This window comes from Chlamydotis macqueenii, chromosome 4, assembly GCF_036417535.1.
Source record: "Chlamydotis macqueenii isolate bChlMac1 chromosome 4, bChlMac1.mat, whole genome shotgun sequence".
Lineage (NCBI taxonomy): Eukaryota > Metazoa > Chordata > Aves > Otidiformes > Otididae > Chlamydotis > Chlamydotis macqueenii.
This window is the reverse complement of record NC_141559.1, coordinates 15,065,466-15,088,435: the sequence shown is the minus strand read 5'-3', so window position 1 is coordinate 15,088,435 and position 22,970 is coordinate 15,065,466. Positions and strand designations below refer to the sequence as shown.

At 36.2% G+C, this 22,970-nt stretch overlaps 1 protein-coding gene across 1 annotated transcript in view; it reads right to left on the bottom strand.

Annotated features, from left to right (window-relative positions):
- Positions 1–14,357: 14,357 nt before the first annotated feature.
- Positions 14,358–22,970, bottom strand: part of HHIP (hedgehog interacting protein) — a 74,547-nt gene continuing 65,934 nt past the window's right edge. The window contains exons 12-13 of the mRNA XM_086747413.1: positions 17,450–17,598; positions 14,358–15,257 (exon numbers count right to left, since the gene is read on the bottom strand). Coding sequence (XP_086603539.1) covers positions 15,064–15,257; positions 17,450–17,598 — 343 coding nt within the window. The 3' untranslated portion in view covers positions 14,358–15,063. The remainder of the gene's footprint in view (positions 15,258–17,449; positions 17,599–22,970) is intronic.

The window sequence follows — 22,970 nt, the reverse complement described above, 5'->3', positions numbered from 1 at the left end:
AAACATCAATTTTCCGTGCAAATGATTTAAAAAATCAGGTTCTAATTCCTTTTCTCAAGAGTTTTATCCCATTCCTGTTATTAAAATATGCCCCTGCATATTGCTTGGAAATTCTTATGGGCATTCTTTGATAGAAGCGAACTGAAAAAAATTAGTTTGATCCTTGATTTTTTTTTTATGATGCGAAAAACCCATGGGACACATTCTTTCATTTCATATCTGTAATGTAAAGGCCGCTTGATCTTAAGAATGGGATGTTGTAGGTAGCACCTTCTGTAATATGTCATGTAAATTTTCAAGTTGGATAGTGCCTCCCGGATGTTTCCATCTCTGTTGGTTTGAAGAATTTTTGATAGATGTGACTACCCTCTGCAGATACAGTCTTAGACTTAATATGCTGATCTGTCTGTATTCAAGTGAAGCATCGCTTTAGTGTATTTTGATACGTATATGTTTGATACATATGTAGCTGATGCCGAAGGATTTTCTAAATTACAAATAAGTACAATTTTTATGCATGCAAAATTTTAAGAGTTAATTACATTTGTGTATGTAAGTGTGCACATCTGATACAGTTCAGTTAATTCTTTGATTTTTCATATTAAACTTGATGTTTCTTTTCACTTGTTAGTGGCAGGAAACGGGCCTGCAGATCCCTTTTCTCTTTTGTGCTAAGCAATTTACATGCTGTGTGTGCAAAACCGCACTGTAGCCAAAGTAATATTTGAAATATTTGGTCACCATGAATCAACAGAAAGGAGGCCAAACCTCATGATTTTATGACCACATTAAAAAGCAGGAGGTAAGTAATAACAGCTAACCTATCTGTGCGGTTGAAACGCAAGGTAGCAGTTGTTTTGTAATAGTAGAAAATATCGGACAAGGCAGCAAATGCAGAATTTTATGTTTAATTGAAATCAGTGAAAATATTTTACATAGGCAAAATCTAGTTTATTTACTTTAAGCATAATCGTATATTGCACTGTCATTTTACAGGAGCACTAATTACTACCCTGATTATGTCAATCTGAATGTTTGCACTCCAGTGCATATTCATTTGTTTAAAGTCTTTTGTCTCTTATGGCTGTTGTGCAAAGTTTATCAGCATTACCTGTTTCTGAGGAGCAACTTCCTGGGCAAAATGTTCTAATAATCCCGTTAGAGATAATTGATAGGAATCTCTTTCTGAGCAAGTAGCTTTCAGAATAGGCTGAGGAAGGAAGCTGATTTGCATGAGTTTACTCTTTATAGAAGAGTTAACATTAATTGTTAATTAATCCCTGTAATTTGAGTGATCATTTTCTGATCTGTGGAGAATTTTACTTCAGTCAGTAATGACACTAAAGATGAGTCTTTGGCCGTGTCTGTACTGCAGTTAGTAGCGACTGCAGCACACAGAGTACATTTCTGAATGAGGTGTCAGTAAGCACTTTAGGAGACTGGTCACAGTTAAAACCAGTCACGCAGAGCTTCGCAGGCTTACCTAAGATGTTTCTTTGCTTCCCTAGACTTCCTGATGCTACTACTAGACTGCTGCTCATACTCAAGCTGACCTAAAGCTATCTCCCATATCCCTATACAACTCAGTAGTCACTAAAAACTTCAGCAAAGACATGTCTTCACTTTCATTTCCTTTTATAAGATAGCAAACACTTCAGCATTTTCTGTTACCTGGTCGAAAGATGCATGAAAGGATTAATTTAATCTTGTGGGTTTTTAATGTCTCAGTGCCACAATCTGACAAATCTTTCATTTGGAAGTTTTTGTAGGGGTATTCATTTGTCAGGGAGCTGAAGCTGGAAACTCACAATGACAGCCACACACTCCACTGAAGCCCGTTCCTGTCTGAACTTGCCTTCCTGAAGTCTCTGTTAATCAGATTTTAATCTGTCTGTGGGTTGGTGTGCTGGCACCACTGAAATCACAGGCAGAGTTCCTATGGACATCCATAGATCTGGATTTATGCTGTGATCTTTTTTGGCAGGTGGATTTTGAAAAACAAAAGAAATAACTTCTAGCTCTCAGGTGGTAATTTTTATGTTGGAGCTGTTTTCTTAGCAGTTTGCGTGATGGCTTTTTGTTTTTTCTGTTTAGTCCTCTCTTCATTGTAAATCTACACCTGTTATATGAACTGAGGCTTTAATAGTTTGTAGGATAGTAATAATTAAAAATCCTTGATTATTCCCTATAGACACTTTGGGATTTGTCCCTAGATTCTTTTACAAAATTCTGGGAGATTTCAGAGATGCTCTGCCACAGTAAGTGAAGAAGTGCAGAACAGGAGGAATTCTCATGGCTGCCTGTTGAAAATGGACCAGTCAGAAAAGCAGAGCATAGAGGCAGAAAGGGGAATTTGACTCGCCTGGAAGGAGGAAGAACCAAGGCACTAGGTCCTGCTTCCTGGAGTGTATATAACTAAATTGTTAAGCAGAGCTAATTTAGTGGGCCTTTCCACCTTCCAATAAGCTTTCTAGGCCAGAAGATTCTGACACCATTTTTCTCTCTCTTCTTTTGACCCACTGATTTTTATCATTTCTGGCTGTGTCGTCGCTTGGATTCAGCCAGAAGGACTGCAGTCAAAGCAATTTCTTGGGAAGTAACCAGAAGAATTAGATCCACCTCTTTTTGAATTGTAGTAGTGTTCTTATCATTAAACTGGCACCACCACCCATGAAGTTAATTGAGGTGCTGCCTATGACTAACTTTTCAGGATTCTCCGAGGTCTCAAGCAAGCTTTGGCAGTTGTATGTCTTATCCTGGATTGCTTTTAGAAGGAGATAAATATCTATCTCCATGTTGTTTGGGTACTTCTGAGGATGTATGCCAGCCAGAAAAATTTCTAGCTGGATTAAAAGGTATATAGTGAGTTCAAGTGCCACGAAATTTAAGTAGTACTGGAAATTGGGTAGATGGGATTATTGTTTGGAAATCAGAAGGGTTTACGTGCCTGAGACACATTTTGGGTAGACATCAACAGCATGTAGTTTGAAACTTGCTACCTTCTTGGAAGAAAAAGTTATCCTAAACAAAACAAAACAATCCAGTCCTATCTATGCATGGTAGACATTGGGAGGAAGATATTAAGAATGTTCTATTTGGGGTAACTTCAGGTGAATTCTATCCCAGGTCAATCTGCAGTCTCAGCAGTCACTGGTACCCGTGTATTACGTGATGTATTTTATTTCCAGGCTAGTAAAAGAAGTGAGGAATTTGCAAGACAGTAATAAGCTTAGAAAATATTAAAATGACAGTTTATCTGCATACTGAAAATCTGATCATTCCATAGAACTTCCATCAAAAAAAAAAGCTATAATCATAAATGCAAAGTTAATATGATTCTAGTAATTCACAGAGGGCCTCTTAGATACAAATTCATCATACTACTAAGGTATTTAAATAAGAAAACCCAGAAAATGTCAGACAGCTGTGTTCTTTGGAATATTTTTAATAAGCTAACATGGTAATGAGTTTACTGGTTCCATCCTGTTGCCTATATTAAAGTCTCTGTGCAACTCAGTCATTTCAGTATAATTTTTCTCTTGCATAACCACCTTCAAAACTCTTTAATCTATTGTGTACCTTTTCATTCCTTGTTTGCGTTGATCTAGAACCAAATAGCTTTGAATAAGTGCACAAATGATGCATGAGGTATTACGCACATGTGTGTAGCTGCAGGTTTCTGTTACAGATATAATAAAGCAACAGGTACATGTAGACTGTATGGTTACACATCTTGGAAACCTCAGGGCTAGGCTGACATAAGTGCCTTCTGATGGCTTGCTAGGTAAGATTTAGCACAAGGCTCCCTAGGGATGAATTTATTAAAAAAATAAAAGTGGATTCGACCACATTTGTGTGATATTACATTCATAGGTGTAAAATAGCAGTTTATAGTTTCACTTGTGCATTTCCCTTGCTCTGGATCTGCCTCCCTGATCAAGAAATTCAATAGCTATTAAAAGCTGCAGCTGTACTAACAGTCTTATGCTTTATAGGAGGCATTTTGCAGCTATTACTTTAGAACAGGCGTTCTGTGCCAGTACAGATGTTGCGTTCACCTTTTTCATAAGGACTTTATCTGCACCATGGGCATTGCATTTCTAATGTTTGCTTGAAATTGCTAAATGTGCTCCATAGCTGTAATTTATTTGGGCTGGTGTAGTTTAAAGACCTGAAAACTGTATCTGCACCTGTTCTATTCATCTGATCAGGAAAGCAATAATTCCACTGCATGAGAGTTTGTAGAGTTTGGATCTCTTCTTTATAAATCTCCTGAACCAAATGCAGCCCTTTGATTCACTTGTGGGTTCCTCTTCTCTGCACTGGAAATAGCTTGCATATGTATCACCAAATTTCAATTTTCTAATATTGAAGGGAGAACTTGATCTAATGGACTGGCATAAAACTCCTACATTCCTGCTCTCAGTCAATCCATCTCTTAGTAATCAAACCTACGCAGTGAAAGATAAAACACGTGGAACTGTGTGTGTAACTGGAGCAAACTCTGCTACTATGATGACACTGGTTTAATTGTGGAATAATATGACAAACACTACTCAGTGTAATGTATTTGAAGTCTTACAAAATAAGTGAGAAGGAAAAGGAACTACTTAACATAACCTGATTCACCTCCTAACAGCATTGATTGTGCTGATGGAAGATAAGTAACAGTTGAAGAAGGCTGCAATATTGACAATAGCCTAAGTAATAAATGAGCCTAAGTAATAAATGATAAATTTTAAATATTGAATGTTGAACCAGTATAAGAGCCATTCATTCAACTGTTTAAACCCAAAATTTTGGAATTCAGACAAAATCCAGAAGTAGTCTTAGCTTTGAAAGACAAAAAAAACCCCACCAGAACAAAAAAAAAAAACTTAAAAAAAAACCCCCAGAAACCACCCCAAACCAAGCAAACAAGAAAGCCACTGTTCAGTGAGGTTTTTTCAAAACCAAAGCTATGTCCCACTTTGCCCAATTCTGCTAGAGATGTATGTCATCCGAAGACATGTCATCAAATATGACTCAAACCAACCCTTCCCCCAGAATAAATAATGGAACCACATAGACCGAAATGATTCTTTGGCATTTTAAAGATTCTACTCTACTTACTTGTGGTGCATTTTTAATTTAGAGTTAAACCAGGGGCTGATCCCTTACTTAGTGTTTTTGTTAAAACAAAATAGAAAAACAGCACTTGTTCTGTAATCGGTCTTGTTAAAAAACTTGTAAATATGTAGTAAATTTAGTGCAATAGAATGGAGAAGCAGCATCTCTATACAAATAAAGCACAAAAACTTAAAGAACAGAGCTATACGAAGAAGTAAAGAGAAGGTGATAAAAGGACAGAAGCTTGTGAGGACTATGTATTTTGGGAACAGTGATTAAATACTGAAGGAAAGATATTATTAGTAAATATATTACTAAAATGAAATGCTCCAGAATTGTGCATTTAGGCTTTGAATTCCTTTTGAAAGTTCCAATTACTTTGACAAACCACACAAGCCTCGATCAGGAGGCCAAGGATAGCTCTTGTGGTTCATCTAAAGGCAGAGCAGAATTTGGCCCCTTGGGTTTAGGATGCCATCAGAAGCTCCAGATGGAATTACAGCCTTGCTGTACACAGCTGAGTGTATATAATTCTTTAAGTAAAATTTGTTTCTTATGTGTTGTAAAAGAAATGAAAGGTAGCTGTTAATTCCAAGACTTATAAATATGTCAGTGGGTTTTCAGAATGTCTTAATAAATTACAGGAACAAATTCAATGACTTAATATGTCACTAGAACTACATGCTGCACTGTATTTATTGTAATTATGTACTATACCTCACAGAATTCTTTTACTTTCTTCATTAAAGTATAGGTCCCACTAAAAACCAAAACAATCCTCATTCATTTCTGCATGCTTTTTTATTTGCTATCTTTCAGCTGTTTTCCTGTTATGAGCCCTTCTTCAACTGAAGAACATTTGAAAGAAAATTTATTTAAAAGAACATTGCTGTAACTACTATATTTATTCATTGAAATGCTGAAGTAAAATACAGTTTTCAAATATCCTCAAATCTGGGCGAAGTTCAAATTTTCCTTGGATCCCAGTTCTCTGGCTGGCCAACAGCCCGTATCACTAATGGTATAACTAGATGAAAAATGGAAAAACAATTTCACGAAAATTTCAAGATTATTTTGGCTTAGGTCTGAAATGCAGAGATGGCATCAATATCGTAGTGTCAGTAATACTTCATTCTTTACTCTAAAAAATAAATGCAGGATGGGCTAAACACTTTCAGCAAGTTAAATGTGTAAGACTAATTCAACAGCGTTTCAAAACCACTAAGGTAAACTTGGTGTGTGAAGAAGCCCTTGGCTTTTTAGTGCTCCCTGTCCAAACTGGTTTTTACTCTCGTAGATGGAAGCTGCAAGTGTAGTTTGCATGTAAGTGTCATGATTAAATGTTCTTTTGTATCAAGAAATATAGCAAGTTGGTATATTGAGTTGGCCCTGCTCCCGCATACATGCTTCGGTGTTGATTTCAATGGAACAGAACCTGTTACTCAAGATGGAGAGAAATGGAAATAATTCCACCCTGCATCCACATTTATGGCCCTTATTTAAACCCCTGGAAATGGTACCTCTGAATTTAACATACGTTGATTTGATTACATGCTTCTCTGAAGATACTAAATGAACAAAAGAAAGAAATGACCTCCAACGTTTCTCCCATCGTTACTGAACTAATTCTCCAAGATATCTATACTTGAAAAGCCTGAAATCCTCTTGTTCAAGCTGTATGATGTGTGTTCTCTTATTGCTTGCAATGAAACAGATATCTTTTCAATATTTTTACTCTCATTTATCCAGAAGCAAACAGGAAACCCCATTCCAAACTTTGCATTAAAAAAATAATAGCAGTGTTCAGTCACATTTTATGAAAGCATCTTAGAATTTATATAAATAAAACTAGTGTACATTTCAAAGAAAATATAAAATGCTGACTTTTTACTGAAAAGATCAAAGAGCCAATTAAAATTAAAATTTCATAAATTTTAAATTATGCATTTAGTCATAAAAAATATTAAACCAAAAAATATAAAGCAGCAGGTGTACCTTATATAGTAAGATAAAGTTTAATATATTTTATTAGCTTAAGGGACACAGAATAACTATCTATCCAGAACTTCAGGCATGCATTTACATAAATATATTAAATTAAGAAAAGCAATTATACACTTAAACATCCTTTTGTCTAAAAAAAATCATTAAATCCACAGATTAACAATAAATCCAACTCTATGCATTTTTATCACTTCCAGATACAACTGTTCCATTTCTCAGATATTACACAAATACATTTGTTAGAATTTATATGCATTATACATATATTATATATTACATAATAGTGTGTATACATATATGGTGTTCAATAATATAATAATAATTTGTATTTTTTATAGCACTTTTCATTTGAAGAGCTCAAAGCGCTTTACAAGGATTGATTTCACTAATTTTCAGATGGAAAGTGGAGGCACAAAGATGCAATTATTTCGGGTTATATAGAGTTTGTGACAGACAGTAACTGAATTATCTTGTGAACTTCAGCCATGCCGTCTCCCTAAAAAGAAATATACATATAGCATATGTAGCCTACGTAAGTAGACTTGCAAAGACTTGTAAGGTCTCAAACCAAGAAAGCACTTAATTATATTAATAACGTTAAGCACATGACTTCAGTGAGACTCATATGCTTAAAATTACTTGTGTGCTCCAGTGCTCTGCTAGATGGGTGCCTGTATATGCTTAGTAGTATAATACAGTTTATAGAAGATACTTAAACATAGTTTGAATGATATTTTCTAAGCTATTTTCCCACATTTCAAATGTACATACAGTACCTGACAGCTACTATAAGATAAAACTAATTGATCAGAGGAATATCACAACAGTAACGTTCTCAAGTGACACAATTTTGCTATTACAATCCCATTACAATCTAGTTGTTCTCAAAAGGGAATTGATGTTTTAATTCTGTAGTATGTTTTGTGGGGGACAGCTAATAGCGTTTCTGGATAATTCACAGCATAGGTTTACTGCTTCTGGTATGAATGGAGATCACTACAAGATACATCTGGTGACTTAACACCAGATGGTTTCAGGTCTCAGTATATCTCAATCTGAATTAAGTTCATTCTGCACACCAGTTTTGACTCTGCCTAGAACATTTTCTAGGCAGCTTCTCCTAGGAACGTTCAGAAAATGGGATTTGTTTGTTTGTTACTGCCTTGTGATGCAAACCACCTTTTTGTCCTACAGCAAAATGCATCCTACATAAAAAACCCCACTTCCCTCCAAAACAGCCGGCTCTCTCTGCCTTCTTTCCACCCAAGAATATTGTGAACACAGCCGCTGTGTATATTCATATGCTTTAGCTGGTGCCTTCTTTCTGAAATTTCCTGTGAATTTAAGCAATTTTTCATTTAAATATTTTTTCGCTTCTGTTTTCATTGCTAAATGGAAATAAATGGGAAAATCTCATAGACAGTAAAAGGAACTTAACTATATGATATATGGGACCCTATTTATCACTTATAACAGACAGAAAATTGTTTTTATCAGTAGAAATAAAAGTCTTCTCCAATAATGCAGCTTGCTGTTTGTTTTTGCACATTCCTAGCAATAACTTCTGACATTTTTGATTGTGGAAGCCAGTATGTGTACAGCAGACAATAAGTAAAGACATACATTAAATGTATATAACAGAGAATATTATTTTTTTGTGAATTCCTATAGCATGAAATGGTCACTAGAATGATATATTTTCAGTAGTGAGAGCTCTGGTACGCAGGTGCGCCACTTGGCTTTCAAATCACACTGTACAGTGTAATGTGAAGAAACATTTCCTATGGAAGCCTATGGGAATTTTCTCTGGGTTATGGAACAACATGATAATCCTTTGCTAATACATAGACCAAATTAGTAATTATTAATAACTCGTGAGTGAACTGAAGGAAAAAGCTTGATGTGTCAGTTGAACCGCTGGTACAGTGCTATAAAATAGTAACGTTTCTCTTTTCCCAGATAAGGCATTGGTAATACTGTCTGATTAGTCAGTCTGCCTAGTGTAAATCAATGCAGAATTAATTGCTGTGCTAAGTTTGTTTGGATGTTGTGCATTTTATAGCAGGATAAATCCGGTGTGCAGAGTCGTAACTGAAATCAATGAGTACAAAGGCCAGCAGCTGTCCCTTTGCCTAGCACGCGTCTATAGAAGTGCCTGCTGATGTCCCGCTCCGTAATTGCTCGCGCTTGTCACTTCGGTACTGAGGAGTCTCATCACTTTCAGGCTCACTAGTCTTGTATTAGTAAGGGTGACAACGACATTTTTGGATTAGGATATAGTCTTGATTGAAATACTACACCATCCCTATTAAATATAGCAAGAACAGTTTGAAAATGTGCCTAACGCTGCTGAATTCAGCCTTTGTAATACTCCACTGAAAAGAACTGAGGGAACTCTTCTGTGGATGTTTGTGAGCATCTGTGGGGACAACTTTGGGCCCTGTCTTACTATGGCTACTTAATAAAATGGGGCCACTGACTTGATATTTTAATGACTTTCCTGCTTACGGCCATATGCTTACATATTTGAAATAAGCATATATATGTGTGAAAGAGAAAAAATGTGAGCTAATTGCTCAATATTTTTCAAGAAGTATGGAGAAGTCTGGCAGATTTAATAGACCCCTTGTGTAACAGTTGGCAGTACCTGTAAGGAAACCCAAGAGAACTGGATCTGCTCCCTGCATCTTTACGTAGGATATGCTCTGGGTGGCTCTGTGTGGGGCTGAATCCGAAGTCTTATTCCAGAAAACCTCGGTGTGTCTAATGCCTGCGGTGCAGACACAGAGAGGTCATGTGTGCACTGATGTCTGAAGTTAAGATCTTCTGCCAGCTAAGAGGATATCTTTTAAGGACTTAATCCTTTAACTAATGAAGTCAATAGGAGATTTTCAGTTGACATCAATGGACTTTGAGTCAGGCCCTCAAAGATTAAAGTAATCCTGTACTAAGCTCTCAGGTGGCTTCTGCTGTTTCACACCTATATCCTAAAAAGTACGCGCGTCTTATTTCCCTGATTTACTCTGAGGTTGAAAACAATGAACATTTTAGCAAAACGGTCTTAACTTTTTTTCCATGCTTCTACAATATTTTGCCCTGAAACTACCTGTGGAAATATTTATCAGTTTTTTATATAGCCAGAACCCAGATTATTTGGTACATATTTTTGGCAAATTAGAATTACAATAAATTTAAAGGGTTCATTGTCTTTTTTATGAGATTCTTACTTAATTTTTTTTTTTAAATTACGAAAATAAAATACTGCAATTAATTTTTAATACTGCAAAATGTGAAAAGTTAGTTTTTATTTACTTCATGACTCTCTTCTGGTTTTTTTGAGACAAAGATAATCTTTTAAGCTGGACAGAAGATGAAAATGGTATCATTCCCAGTTAAACTGATACACAGTTAAACTAAAGGATAGTAAATTAAAATGCATTAATGTCTTTTAAAGGATTTATATAATTAGGGAAAAATAAACAGAACAGGATGTCCTTGGAGTTGTTTTTTCCATGTAGATCCAATCTTATAAATGCCCATTTCATGAATGCCAGTAGAAATACATGTATGAATATTTATTTTCACCTTAATAGGACTTTACACCTGTGAAAAATTACTTGTTCATAAGTGTTTTCAGAATCTCCATTTTGCATATTTGTACGTGAAAAGGTCCTAATTGCTAACCCTGAAGTAGAACAAGTGTATACTGAAAAGCAACATTTCATCATCCCAGGAATATCATTCTGCTTTTCACTTGAGGCATTTGATTATTGGATTGAACTGGCAACTTTCTGCTAGTGACAGTATAGTGACCAAGTGTTTTCTCCCTTCCTACGGCCCCAGTCTGTCTGTGGCTGAGCTTCACTGCCTGAGGCTGAGCTGCTTCAGGCTGCTGCTCCTGACCTGGAAATGTCCAGCTCAGGTACAGTATTAGAAGACACTATAACACAACAAAGTTCTGTGGAATGATCAAAAGATAAAGACCTCAGCCTGCTAGGAAGCCTCTTTGATGCACATGTCTGTTAGGCAATTTCAAAAATAATAAACATGACCTACGGCAACCAGGGATTATTGATGTTTGCTGTGGTTCTACAAAGGGAGGAGCTGCAAAGCCAAAATGTGGAGAACTGAATGGAGGAGGGAGATAAACAGAGGTGTCATGCTGGTGATACAGAATTTATTCTCTTATATATACCTAACTTACACTTTATTTGCATGAACTACCCTGGGAGGATTTAAAGGTGCAAAGGGTTTACGTCTGTGTCCCTAACTGTTAACAGAAGAAATTTATTTCCTTGAGGGGGAGGGTTTGAGTGAATATTTCTTATTGGATGCATTAGGAAAATGAGTTTAATGTTTTTCTGCAATGGAGTGAAACAATTTGGAGCTGATTTTACATAACATCTTTTTGTCTTCCTACTTATATATAGAGTAAAGGTGTTTTTCCTTACATCCCAATAATATGCCTTCTTGCTGATCAGTGGCATTTGAAAAGAGAAAGATGAAGGTTTTCTGTCCCAAAATAATAAAATAATGGTTGAAAACTAGCAGGAATAGTTATGTCTCTTGCAACAGGTATGTTTGTTCTCTTTTAACAGTAGAAAGCCTCAGAGAATGCTTGAAATGTACAATGTGTGGGGAACAGAGAGGCAGTATCTCTGAATAAAGAAATGAATGGAATAAAAGATTAGGAGAGAGAGAGACAGAGACAACTTGAACACATACATAAAATCCCTTTTGGAGGCCCTTATCTAATTGCCTCATTTATCTAGTTTCATTTATAAGCTCAGTTTTATTCTGGGACACTCTCGGAGGTTGTGTGAGAATGGCTGCAGAATGACCTAACTGGCAACGGGCTTTCTACAGACCTTTTTTTTTTTTTTTTTTTTTTTTTTGTATGCCAATTCTGAGGGCAATTACTGCAGTTGCCCTTTTTATACTAGCATCTTGGGTGGCTAGGTCTGAGGTTTACTCACTCTTTTTAATAGTATAATTTCTTTTGATAAATAAGCGGCTAGGATTTTTTGTCTTTTTTTGGGGGAATACTTCTTTTCCACAGGGACTTCCTATGTACCCCTGTGGGCTTAATGCAGATGCTTGCTTTCACATGATATAAAAGGTGATTTTAAACTGAAGCAAAACACTTTCCACAAACTAACTCCCGTCTCCCTCTAATTTTTGCTTAGATTACTTCTTAGTTTTGAAGTTTTGATTGAATAACTCAAATAGATTTTTTTTTTTTCTAAAATAAACTGAAGTATTTTACTTACATTTTGAAAGTGATTTTCTGGGTGCAGCTCAGCCAATGTGAGTTTTTGCCATTGATTTGAATGAGCCCTGGATTTAATTCTTAGCTTTTACTGGAGTTTTATTTTCTGATTTCACTAATAAACTAAATTTAATTCCTTATTATTAAGATCAGAACTCTAGGATCATTGTTATCCCTTCTCTACATGACTATGACATATATATTACTGCTATATACCATCAATGGTATTTTTTTAAGTCTCCAGGAACTAAGCAGTGAGAAAAGAACTATCACATCTCCCCAGATGGTTGTTGAAAATATTGTGTCACAGAGCAGTTAAAGTTGGGGTTTATTTTAAAATGTATTTCATTAAAGAAAGTGTTAAAGATGTTATCTCTGTCAGATATTTAAATGTTGCTAAAGTACTTCAGCGACTTTCTTGCTTTGCCGATTATGAAGAGTGCAATAAAACTGCGCTATTTGACAGATTTAGACAGCTGGCTCATTCATGAGAAGTTCACATTTTTGTCACCCACGTTGAATAAGGAAAGATTAGATGCTAAGGTCAATTTACAAAAATGGTTGTCAGGACATTTTTTAATTGTAAAACTTTTTGTGATGGAATTCAGGGAAAAGACTAAAGGCAGAAAGCAGCGGAGACAAAGAGCTGCTATTAACCTACAGATGCTACTGCAGGGTTCATTTTAAGATTGGTCACACTGCTTAGCCAATGAAGTGTTCGTGTGACTCTCAGGGACCACCCTTTTCTGGGGTGAGAGGGCAATTTGGTCTTCATGCTCATTTAATCCCGAGGCGTCTTTCAATGGACTGTCAGTTGAATCTACATTGTGCAAAATTATGCATGCACTTTTTAATGCAGACCATTGTTCACTGAGCACTTAACCAAGATTTCTCAACCAATTTCCATTTGGCATGAGGTCACTCACAACCCAGGCAAACATATATGGAAGGCAAATCTAATTTGCTGTTCCTCTGAGCTGGAATGTGCAAGACAGAAATGCAAGTATCAGTCATGCTGTACTTTCAGATCTAATACTTACTAAATGAAGACTGACAGCTTTCTGTAAATGAAAATTTCTTGCATGTCACTGCCCTGGAGAGGTAATTTTGCTACTGGAGAGTAATATGGCTGAAGTCTTTTAGATCTTATTGCTTAAAGTGTTGGAAATCGTTGATGCATGAGCTGCTGCTCGTAAGAACCATAGGATGTGCACACTGTGGCTACTCTGCTTTCTTTTCATACACAAGGTTTTGTAAAAGCTAGGCAATGCTAAGGAAATCTGGTGGTCGGTAAGTAGGGAGCAAAGAAACTGCCAATAACACCCTAGAGCTGGAGATGAGGGCACCAGTTCCGAAGATACAACTAATTAGACTATTAATACTTTAGAAAACCTGACTATAGCATGTACACCATATTTATTGATACATTTACGAAGACTCAATTTTATGTTGGCTCTTCAAGGAACATTTACATTTAGAACTGCATTTGGCAAGAATTGCTATATGTTTTGTACAAGTGACATCTTACAAAGCCAACACGTGCTCATGTGAGCTCTCGTCCAGGGACGTTCCATTCAGTGTGAAATCGGCAGCAGTCTACTTGCGTATAATCTGTCCCGTCCTGTTACAGTGAAAATCACTTTAAGAACACTTTTAAGATATGCTGGAATTTTATTGTGATTGGTTGGCAGTTGTTTTTTTCATCCGTCGTAAATGAATACAAGTTGGCACAAGGATACATTTCTAGATTAGATCCACAACACATTAAAGAGTGTGTTTGCTCTCTCTTTCCCCGTCTTTCCAATTAAGTTGGTGAAAAATGTAACTTTAGTATTTTACAGGACATGGTAAAGCTGTCTCATCTAGGTGATGTCTATATTATAAAAATAAAATAAAATAATATAAATATGTAACATGAACCCAGTGCCCATTGTTAAATAAAATATATGATAAAAAGCAGACCTTCTAGGATGACTGGTTTTGAAATATGCGAATATAATTTAATTATTAAACACTTGAAACAATCTTGATATTAAGCTGCGATAACCAGATTTTTGCATCTATGCTAGATAAGAAATGCGTAACATTCTGTAATAGAGTTACATTGATGAAGGTGAAGGTTACAGTCTTACAATGAATTGCCTAGATAGGAATGCATTAAGGAGTTCTGAAATATTGTCTCGTGATGTAGTTCAGTTCACCTTAGAAACTCTTACAACTGGATTTTATTAAGTCCAGCAGTTTGTACAGCCATTTGGAAAACTGCTCTCTTATTGCTAGAATCAGATAAGTACAGACATAAGATTTCTGGGATGTCAAAGTATCCATTAAGACATCATGGAAGTCCTTTGATGAAAATGTAGTTTACAGTGGAATTACTTTGTAAACTATTTCTCATGAAGAAATAAATATAAAAAAAAATTCCACTAGCTGTAAAACCGTATTTGTGAGAGCGCGTGCGTGTGTATGTGTGCACGTATCGGGTATCGGTACATCTGTGGAGACGTACAGAAATATTTACACACATACAAAGAATTTGTCTGCACATTTGTGGATATTATACTTAAATTAATAAAGTAAATCAAATCACTGGTATTTGTTGTGGGGTAACAGTCTTTTAAAAATGACAGGATTCAAAACAAATGCCCATTGAAAGCGTAGTTTCCAAATAGTCCCAGAAACTATACAATATAGCTGGTTAGGTCCAGCAAATAGGATGTCATGTCTAGGATCTGATCAAGAATACCTGCCCTTGTCACTCTTCGGATGTTTCTATCCACTTGTTCACACTGGAGGCCGAGATAGCCTTTTTTACATAAGCATTTATTAGGCCTTACACAGACACCTCCATGGCGACAGGCTGGGTCACATTTTGCTGTGGGTAAAAAAACAGCGATTTTCGAATTTGTTTAGAACATCACAAACCGAAAAGATACAGTACGCGTTTGATAAGAGCTTTTCCAAACTTATAATAACAAAGCACATAAATCAAAAACAAAATAGAGAGGATGAAATACTAGAAGTTTTGAAACTTTGTTTTGTAACGTTTTAGAATATTAGAGGAGGAGGTAATTTTGTGTGTCTGAGAGGATATGTCTCCCGGGACAGACTGTGAAACTGAAATAGCAGATTTTTGAAAATGTTCAGTTCCCTTATTCATGCTTGATTTTGGAGTGCATAGAAGACCCATCTCAAAAGACTTCAGGCTCCAAATATCTTATTAATTAAAAACAAAACATACGGCATATCTAGATCTTTAGACGGTGGTGGTCTACCTCATCCCATTTCTTATGCTGGCAACCCAAAAAAGTCCTGAAGCTGGTGAGACATTTTAGCACCTGGCCAACTTCAAGCTAGCAAGTACTGAAGCTCAGGTAAACTCCTTTGTACATGCCGAGTTCTGCACTGCACCCTTTCCTTAGCAGAGCAGACTACAGTTGACCACAGAGATGCTCTCCTTGGGCTCTTGAGTCACTTACGCTTGGAACAAAATTGAATTCTCTTTAGAAAAAAAAAGAACTGGAATATTTTTGACAACTTTTATCAGTTAGTTAAGTTTTAAAGTTTTTCCCTCTCTCTTTAGCAGATGCCTGATGATTTACCCATAGAGTTCTGGGTTAATCAGTTTGCTTAAGTTTTTCAAATATGAATGCTATTTTAAATTGTAGCCAGTGTTAGCAAAACTAACAATCAATAACTTTAGTTCTGGAAGTATTTTCTTCTGGAGTAGGGTCACAGCACTGTGATAAATATAATGTATCTTTGTTTCTGCAGACATTTTGCTTTTCAATGTTATCTATTTCAATAAAGCTATAATATTGATTTACAGATATTTACAATACACTATATAAAAACAAGTTTCTTGATTTTATTCATTAATTTCTTAAATACCCTAGGAGGAAAGTGATGCCTCGTAAGTCATTTGTCTTATTTACACTATAATAGTAGCTTGAGATCCAACCTAGAACATCTCTGTTAAGTGCTGCGTGGGATACAGGGAAGAAAGATCCTTAGTCTACTTATTTTCTGTAGCTTTCTTGTACCTTGCATCTATCAAATTATCTATCATAGATCCGTAATTTTTAAAACAAAACAGATTATTCAAGACCCATTTACGTTCACACTGGAGACGTTCTTACTTTAAGTTCCACTTGGACAAGGGCTGTAGAATGGGCCTCATTCTCTAAATGTAGGAAATCTCTGACTGACAAAGTAAGGACGATTGAAGTTGGGCTCTTTGGCCAGGTTATCTCATCCATTTCTCCAACCTGCTTTTGTTACGTGGCTGTATGATGGTCAGCTCATGAAGCTTGCCAGTAGGATACATAATTAGTTATTTCATTCATTTAATTTCATTCCAAAAGAAGTCACTCCTGCTCGTCACTAAGAACGTGGGAGCTGCTGAAGTTTACGCTCCAGGCTATAAGGACCTTGTAGCTGACATTACTTCAGCAGGGCCCTCCTAAGTGCCCTTCCAACCTGGATTGTCCCTGGTCCATCACGTGATCCTTGCTTTGTCTTACTCTGTGACTCTTTTCCTCTTTTGAGTTGTACACAGATTTCTCTTTAACAAACTGGAGCCATTTTATTTTGTAGGATCAAAAGTAAGAATGTACCAAACTAAAGTGTTTGCATTAAATTAGTGAAGAGCAAAATATGGAGTAGTGACCTGCAGGTCTGATTTATCCTCTGCTAAGGTACTCCTGTTTGACACTGACAGTGATAATTCTGCACGTGGAAGCTGAATGTCCAAACATGGAACATATGTTGATTGCACTTCCTTTCATTTTACAGTCTTTGTGAAAAAATAAGACTCCTTTTGTTTGTCATATTAATGCTATTAATTGCATTCTATAATGTTCACATTGCATTAGATGTTTTAACTGTTGCACTCATCTAAAGACTTATGATTCTCCTACAAGTCATGAGATCAGTATTTCTCTAATGTTGTCTTAGAACTGAGGGTCAATGACGTATATTGAAAATTTATCTCAGCAAATAATTAAAAGCAAATTATGGCATGTCACTGCTTTTTTTTCACTTCTTGCTATGAATCTATATACAAACCAGTTCTGCAGAACTCTCCTTCCCAGCCTTGGTTACAGCAGCATTTTCCTGTGGGAGTGCAGTGCCCATTCCGACAATGCCTTGAGCATTCAGATGTCAGTGTCTGTGCAGAATGAGCTGTTCTTTTGCATTCTTCAGGGACTAAAGGCCTGAATAAAAATATACAAACCAAGCAGATAGTTAAAAGTCGGGGTCAAGGAGAAAAACTTTGGTTTTTATTAAAGGCTTGATTATGTTTAATTTTATTACTTCTTGTTTATTTAATATTTATTTAATATATATTTATTTTTATTATTTATCAATATTTATTATTTATTATTATTTATTTTCAGTAGGAGAAACCTATGTTGTAAGGGGATTGCTTTTTTTTCTCAAAAACACCAGTAAACATAGAGCTGTTATGTTACATTACAGAAAAATACAATGTGATTTGCTATTCTTTTGCATAACGGCCTTCAGAGATCTTCCACAAAATTAAATAATGGTCCTTGAGAATTCTTGAAGCTTGAACCTGGCAAAACCGGCTTGCTGAAGAGCTTATTGCAGGCAGCTTATATCTCTAGATAATATAATGATTAGATGTGCTAAATTCTACTGATTGCGTGGCTTTTCTTCAGAGAGTGCAAATAGCCATATCATTCAGGCCAGAATCTGATGGTGTCTTTTTTGGTTTTTTAGCTGATTAGTATTTGTGATTCTATGCTGGGAAGGGTAATCTGAACAGCAAGTTTTGTGTCACACATCATGATATGCATAATAATTTTGCAAAGGTATTACCTTCTGTTTATGAATTCAGTTTGACATTGCAGATTTTTTATTTCCATATTTTTATGAAATCATATTTGGATTTTACATTCCTGATGCTTATTTAAGCATCTGAACATCAGGAAAGAATTTTTCACTATGAGGGTGACGAAGCCCTGGCATGGGTTGCCCAGAGAGGCTGGGGAGTCTCCATCCTTGGAGATGTTCAAAAGCTGTCTGGACGTGGTCCTGGGCAACTGGCTGTAGGTGACCCTGTCTGAGCTGGGGGGTTGGACCAGATGCTCTCAAGAGGTCCCTTCCAACCTCAGCCATTCTGTGGGTGATTCTGTGAAGTGTACGCATGAAGGACATTCTAGTTCAGCTGACAAAGTATTTATGATACTGTTATTTTTTGTTGTGCTTCTGCCAGTCTCGACAAAATATTTTGGATCTCCAATAGCCTTTTTCACAAAAATGCAGAGTTATCTTCTTTAACAAAGAAGGAACTGTAGTGTCCCTTCTGTAGCGTTAAACACTTAAGAGTTTTAACTTAAGCGTACCCTAACTGTTGATACGACTTCCACCACTTTTTTTTGTTGTTGTTGTTTAGCTGTATGTCATGATGCTGACCACTTACTTTATTTGCTGTTTGAGTCTAGCAGCTACAGATTGATAGGATCAAAAGGCTACACATTCCCAGAATAGGTACCATGTATTGTCCCTGCTGCATCTGATTGCACAGGAATAAGTTGAGAAAAGAATGTCAAGATCTCCCAAGAGATCTAAACAAGTAATTGAATAGGAGCATAATGGCAAATTAAGTTACTTAGTGCCAATACAAAATTATTAATTCTCAAGGCAATAGTTCAAACTACTGCCATACATTCCTAAGCTTGAGATTTGCAGGACAAAGATTCCAATAGTTTTGTGGATGGTTCAGAGAAACCGTGGCTAACTGTGCAGCTAGAATTGAAACAAACCAGAACAAAATTGTATGAGATAGAATAGAATAGAAAATAACGTTGTTCATTATATTGAAATCAGTATTAAAACCCCAATTATATGCAAATAGCAACTTGTGCACTGATTACCCTGTCAAATATTAAAAATTCTAGATTGATACTCCTGTGTGGAGAAAAAGGTAGTCTTTGGAGTCTGGGAAAGAAGAGGTATGATGGAGGTACAGAAAACAGTGGCAGAAAAAAAGAGGAGGAAAATTTAGCATTCTTGTTTATCTCCTATTTCAACATCAGAAGAAATATCTATGGAAAATATTAAGCTAAAGAAAATAAAATTAAATAGTTGAACTCATGGCTTCTAAGACACCAATGAAGCCCATGTTCTAGCAGGATTTTAAAAAGATATTTCTATGCACAATGGGGCTATTCAAAGTAATATTAGAGAGGTTAAAAATAATTTTAAAGAAAAATAAGCACTCATACCTAATGTCACAGAAGTCCCTCACTGGGCTTACATTTCCCCCCCCTGCATGTTTTGGCATGCAGCTTGTTAATGGTACATTACAGGGTTTCTTGCATTTTTTTTTTTTTTGAAACAGAGTAATAGGCTCACTGGTTTGTTTCACTGGAGCACTTTCTCCTCTCAGTCTTAATTGCTACCATGATTGTTTAAACATCCATACAGAAGAACTGGTTCCCCAGAGATGTTCAGGACAGAAAGAATGTGTAGATGCATCTTCAGCGTAGCACTAAGTTCTGATTTCTAAAGCACTTCTGAGAATCAGACTTAAGGTTCTGTATTATTTAAGGGCTTTGAAACATGTTTTGACACCTTTTGTGCAGCATATTTGAAATCCTTTCAGGTTTTGTGTTTACATATTTCCACAGCTGTCTTTTAAATATAATGCGTTATTTTTTTGACCTGTAAGGAATTCCAGTTCTGTAGTAATGAGCGCATTACATATGATCTGTTTAAGAAAGTTCCTACACTTAAAACTTATATGTGAGATTCACAGGCAATGTTGTTTTGGAAACAGTTCTACAAAATTATACGATTTTCAGTGGAGACTTGTTCAGATTTAAAGTAAAAAGATCTGTGTTCTAATTCCTACCTCTGGAAAAAAAAAATCAAAATATGAGTTGATTTCTTTATAGCCAACTGCATAGGAGTCAATGTTCTTTCTTCATCTGTTTCTGTTAAAGCCCATTTCTTTCAATTCTCTTTAAATGGGAGTCTTCTCTTTTTCTTGCTCAAACACAAGTGCAATACTGTGTTTGGTAGGAAGCATAACCTCAGGCTGCTGGAGCATCTCTTGGAAAAGAGCTCCAGTGGCATATGTTTAGCAAAGAATGACCTCATAAGTCACAGAGATATTTTATTTGTGAAGATAATGATTTATTTTATTAATAGATGTAAAGTATTTGTCTATGATAGTCCTGGAATATATGGTTCTTTTTTAATTTGTATTTAACTAGGGAGGCAGAAATCATACTTTTTTGTATCCAGCAAAGCATGGCTGGTCACTTTTATGGTTTCAAGTTTTCTAGTGCTCTTGGTACTTGTGAGTATAGCCTTGCCTTTTATTCTACCATCAATCAATAAGTTGCACTCATCAGCCTCGGATAATATTTATTAATGGTGGGGTGGAGTAGAAACAAAGATGGAAAAAATTCTGGTTGGCAGAGTGCCTTAGGAGAAGAGGAATACAAATGCAGCTGCAGCAGAATCCTTCTTGTATGGGAGAAGAATTACTGGCTTGCCTTAGTTGTGCTATGGGAAAACCCACCCTTCTTTCTCGGGGTTTGAATGCCGTTATGGTACCAACACGCATCAAGAGAAAGTCTCTGCCCCACAACACTTGCACTTTGCATTCTTAAGGCTTTAAAGGGGTGGAAATTTTCAGGCTCAGCATAAATTGAACTGAATCTCACAAAGATAACATAAGTCTTGAAACTGGCTGTTGGGACTTGATCTTTCCAGCACTTAGAGAAGCCTATGATTTTGTTTATATAACTAGTGCTTCGCTGTCTCTCTTGACGTGGAAAATGGAGGGGAATAGATGGAGCCACGCTGTGGGCTGGAGAGAATTTTTTTCCTTGTCTCCCTCAATCTATAAAACTCGAAAGGGTACAGCTTGATTACTCTTACAGTAAGCACTACTTGGTCCGCAGAAAGTCAGCCAAAAATGTAGCTGATAATGACTATTTATAAGGTCTGTACAATTCTAGTTATCTTAAAGAGCTGTTCATATATACAGTACAGTACAGTATATCTTGCTTGTTAAAACAGGCTTTCATTAAACTGTGTAACAACTCTAAATGTATGGAACATGGAGGAAAAGTTGTACTGGGGGCTGGGGCCCTCGCTGGGTCCGTTTGCTGACGTCTGCAGTGAGCTGGGAATTCTTGACTGTACGATGTAGAAAATAATTTCTGCTGCATTACTCTAGCTAGTTTAAGAAAGTAGCCTCTGCTGTTAGTTTAGAGGCATATAAAAGTCTAATGTGCTTTAATAGAGTAAAACTCATCCTGGAACTGCTTAGGATTTTATGCTTTCTTCAGTGCATCTCCTCACAGTTCTACTAAACACACAGAGTGATTTAGTTGCTGTATGCGCTAGCCTGTAACTCAGACATACATAAATCAATGCAAATGGAGGGTCAAATTCAGCAGTAATACAATGGTACCAAACAGAAAACAATACCTCTATCATGCCTTTGACACAATATCAAAAATCTCTTTCCCACTAAAGTGAGAAAAAACCCAGACAAAATTCCTGGATGTTCAAATTCAAAGAAGAGACACGACCATAGAAATCCTTATTGTGGTACAAAATACAGAGAAAGAATGTTATGCTTCAATTAACTGCACACGAGATATTAGGTATTAGAATGATGCTTAAGTATATCACCAAAATTTGTACATTAGTTGTTTGATTTTTTTCCTTTATAAGGGAAAATGTCAAGAAAAAAAAAATTTGTTTCACTCCTTGTCATAGACTAAATTTACTACTTGTCATAGAATAAATATAGCATCTCTTCAGGTACAGCTTCTAAAATTAAAAAGTATACCTTTAATCTTGGAGAGATGCCAAAAGCTCGTTACTTGTCTCCAGATTTACTACATGGGAATAATGTGGAAAAAACTCACGGCTTTTAAGATTTAAACTCAGCAGCATATCAAATTTATTCTTATATGGTATACTTGTTCATGACCTCTAGTCTTAAGAAATTCTGTCATGTTTGAAAACTAGTCCCTAGTGAAGCCTGTATCAATGTTAATAGCTAAGAGGTCAATGCAACTGCTAAACAGTTTGTATTACTGTCAGGGTGGTCATGAAAACAACACCTGCTGCATGAGCACTTGGCAGCTGGGTCAACAGGCACTGTGGGAATTTATCAATTTAGGGGGCCACTTGCATAACACTTTGACTGATGAATTGGGAAAGACTGGCTTACTGGGCTAAAGCTGCTCTATTATGTATGACTTTCTTTAGGATGGCAGAGGCTTCCTGCAGGCTCCAGAAAATAAGCAAAAGATAAACTGAGCTGTTTTTTCCTTATAAAGCGATAAAAAGTGAGAAGTCCTTAATAGCTAGAAAGACTAAAAAAAAAAGGGGAAAAAAATCCCAAACCAAAACAAAAACTTTTACAGTCAGTGAGCTGTGATGTGATTGAAAAAAATCCTTAGGTTTTTCCATCGTGGTTACAAAGGAGTTTTTGTGAAGTACTTCTGTAAAGTGAAACTCTCTAGACTGGTATTCGCAAAAAGCTCTCATTTCTCCTTAGTGTCTCTTATGGGAATAGTAACTGCATGTG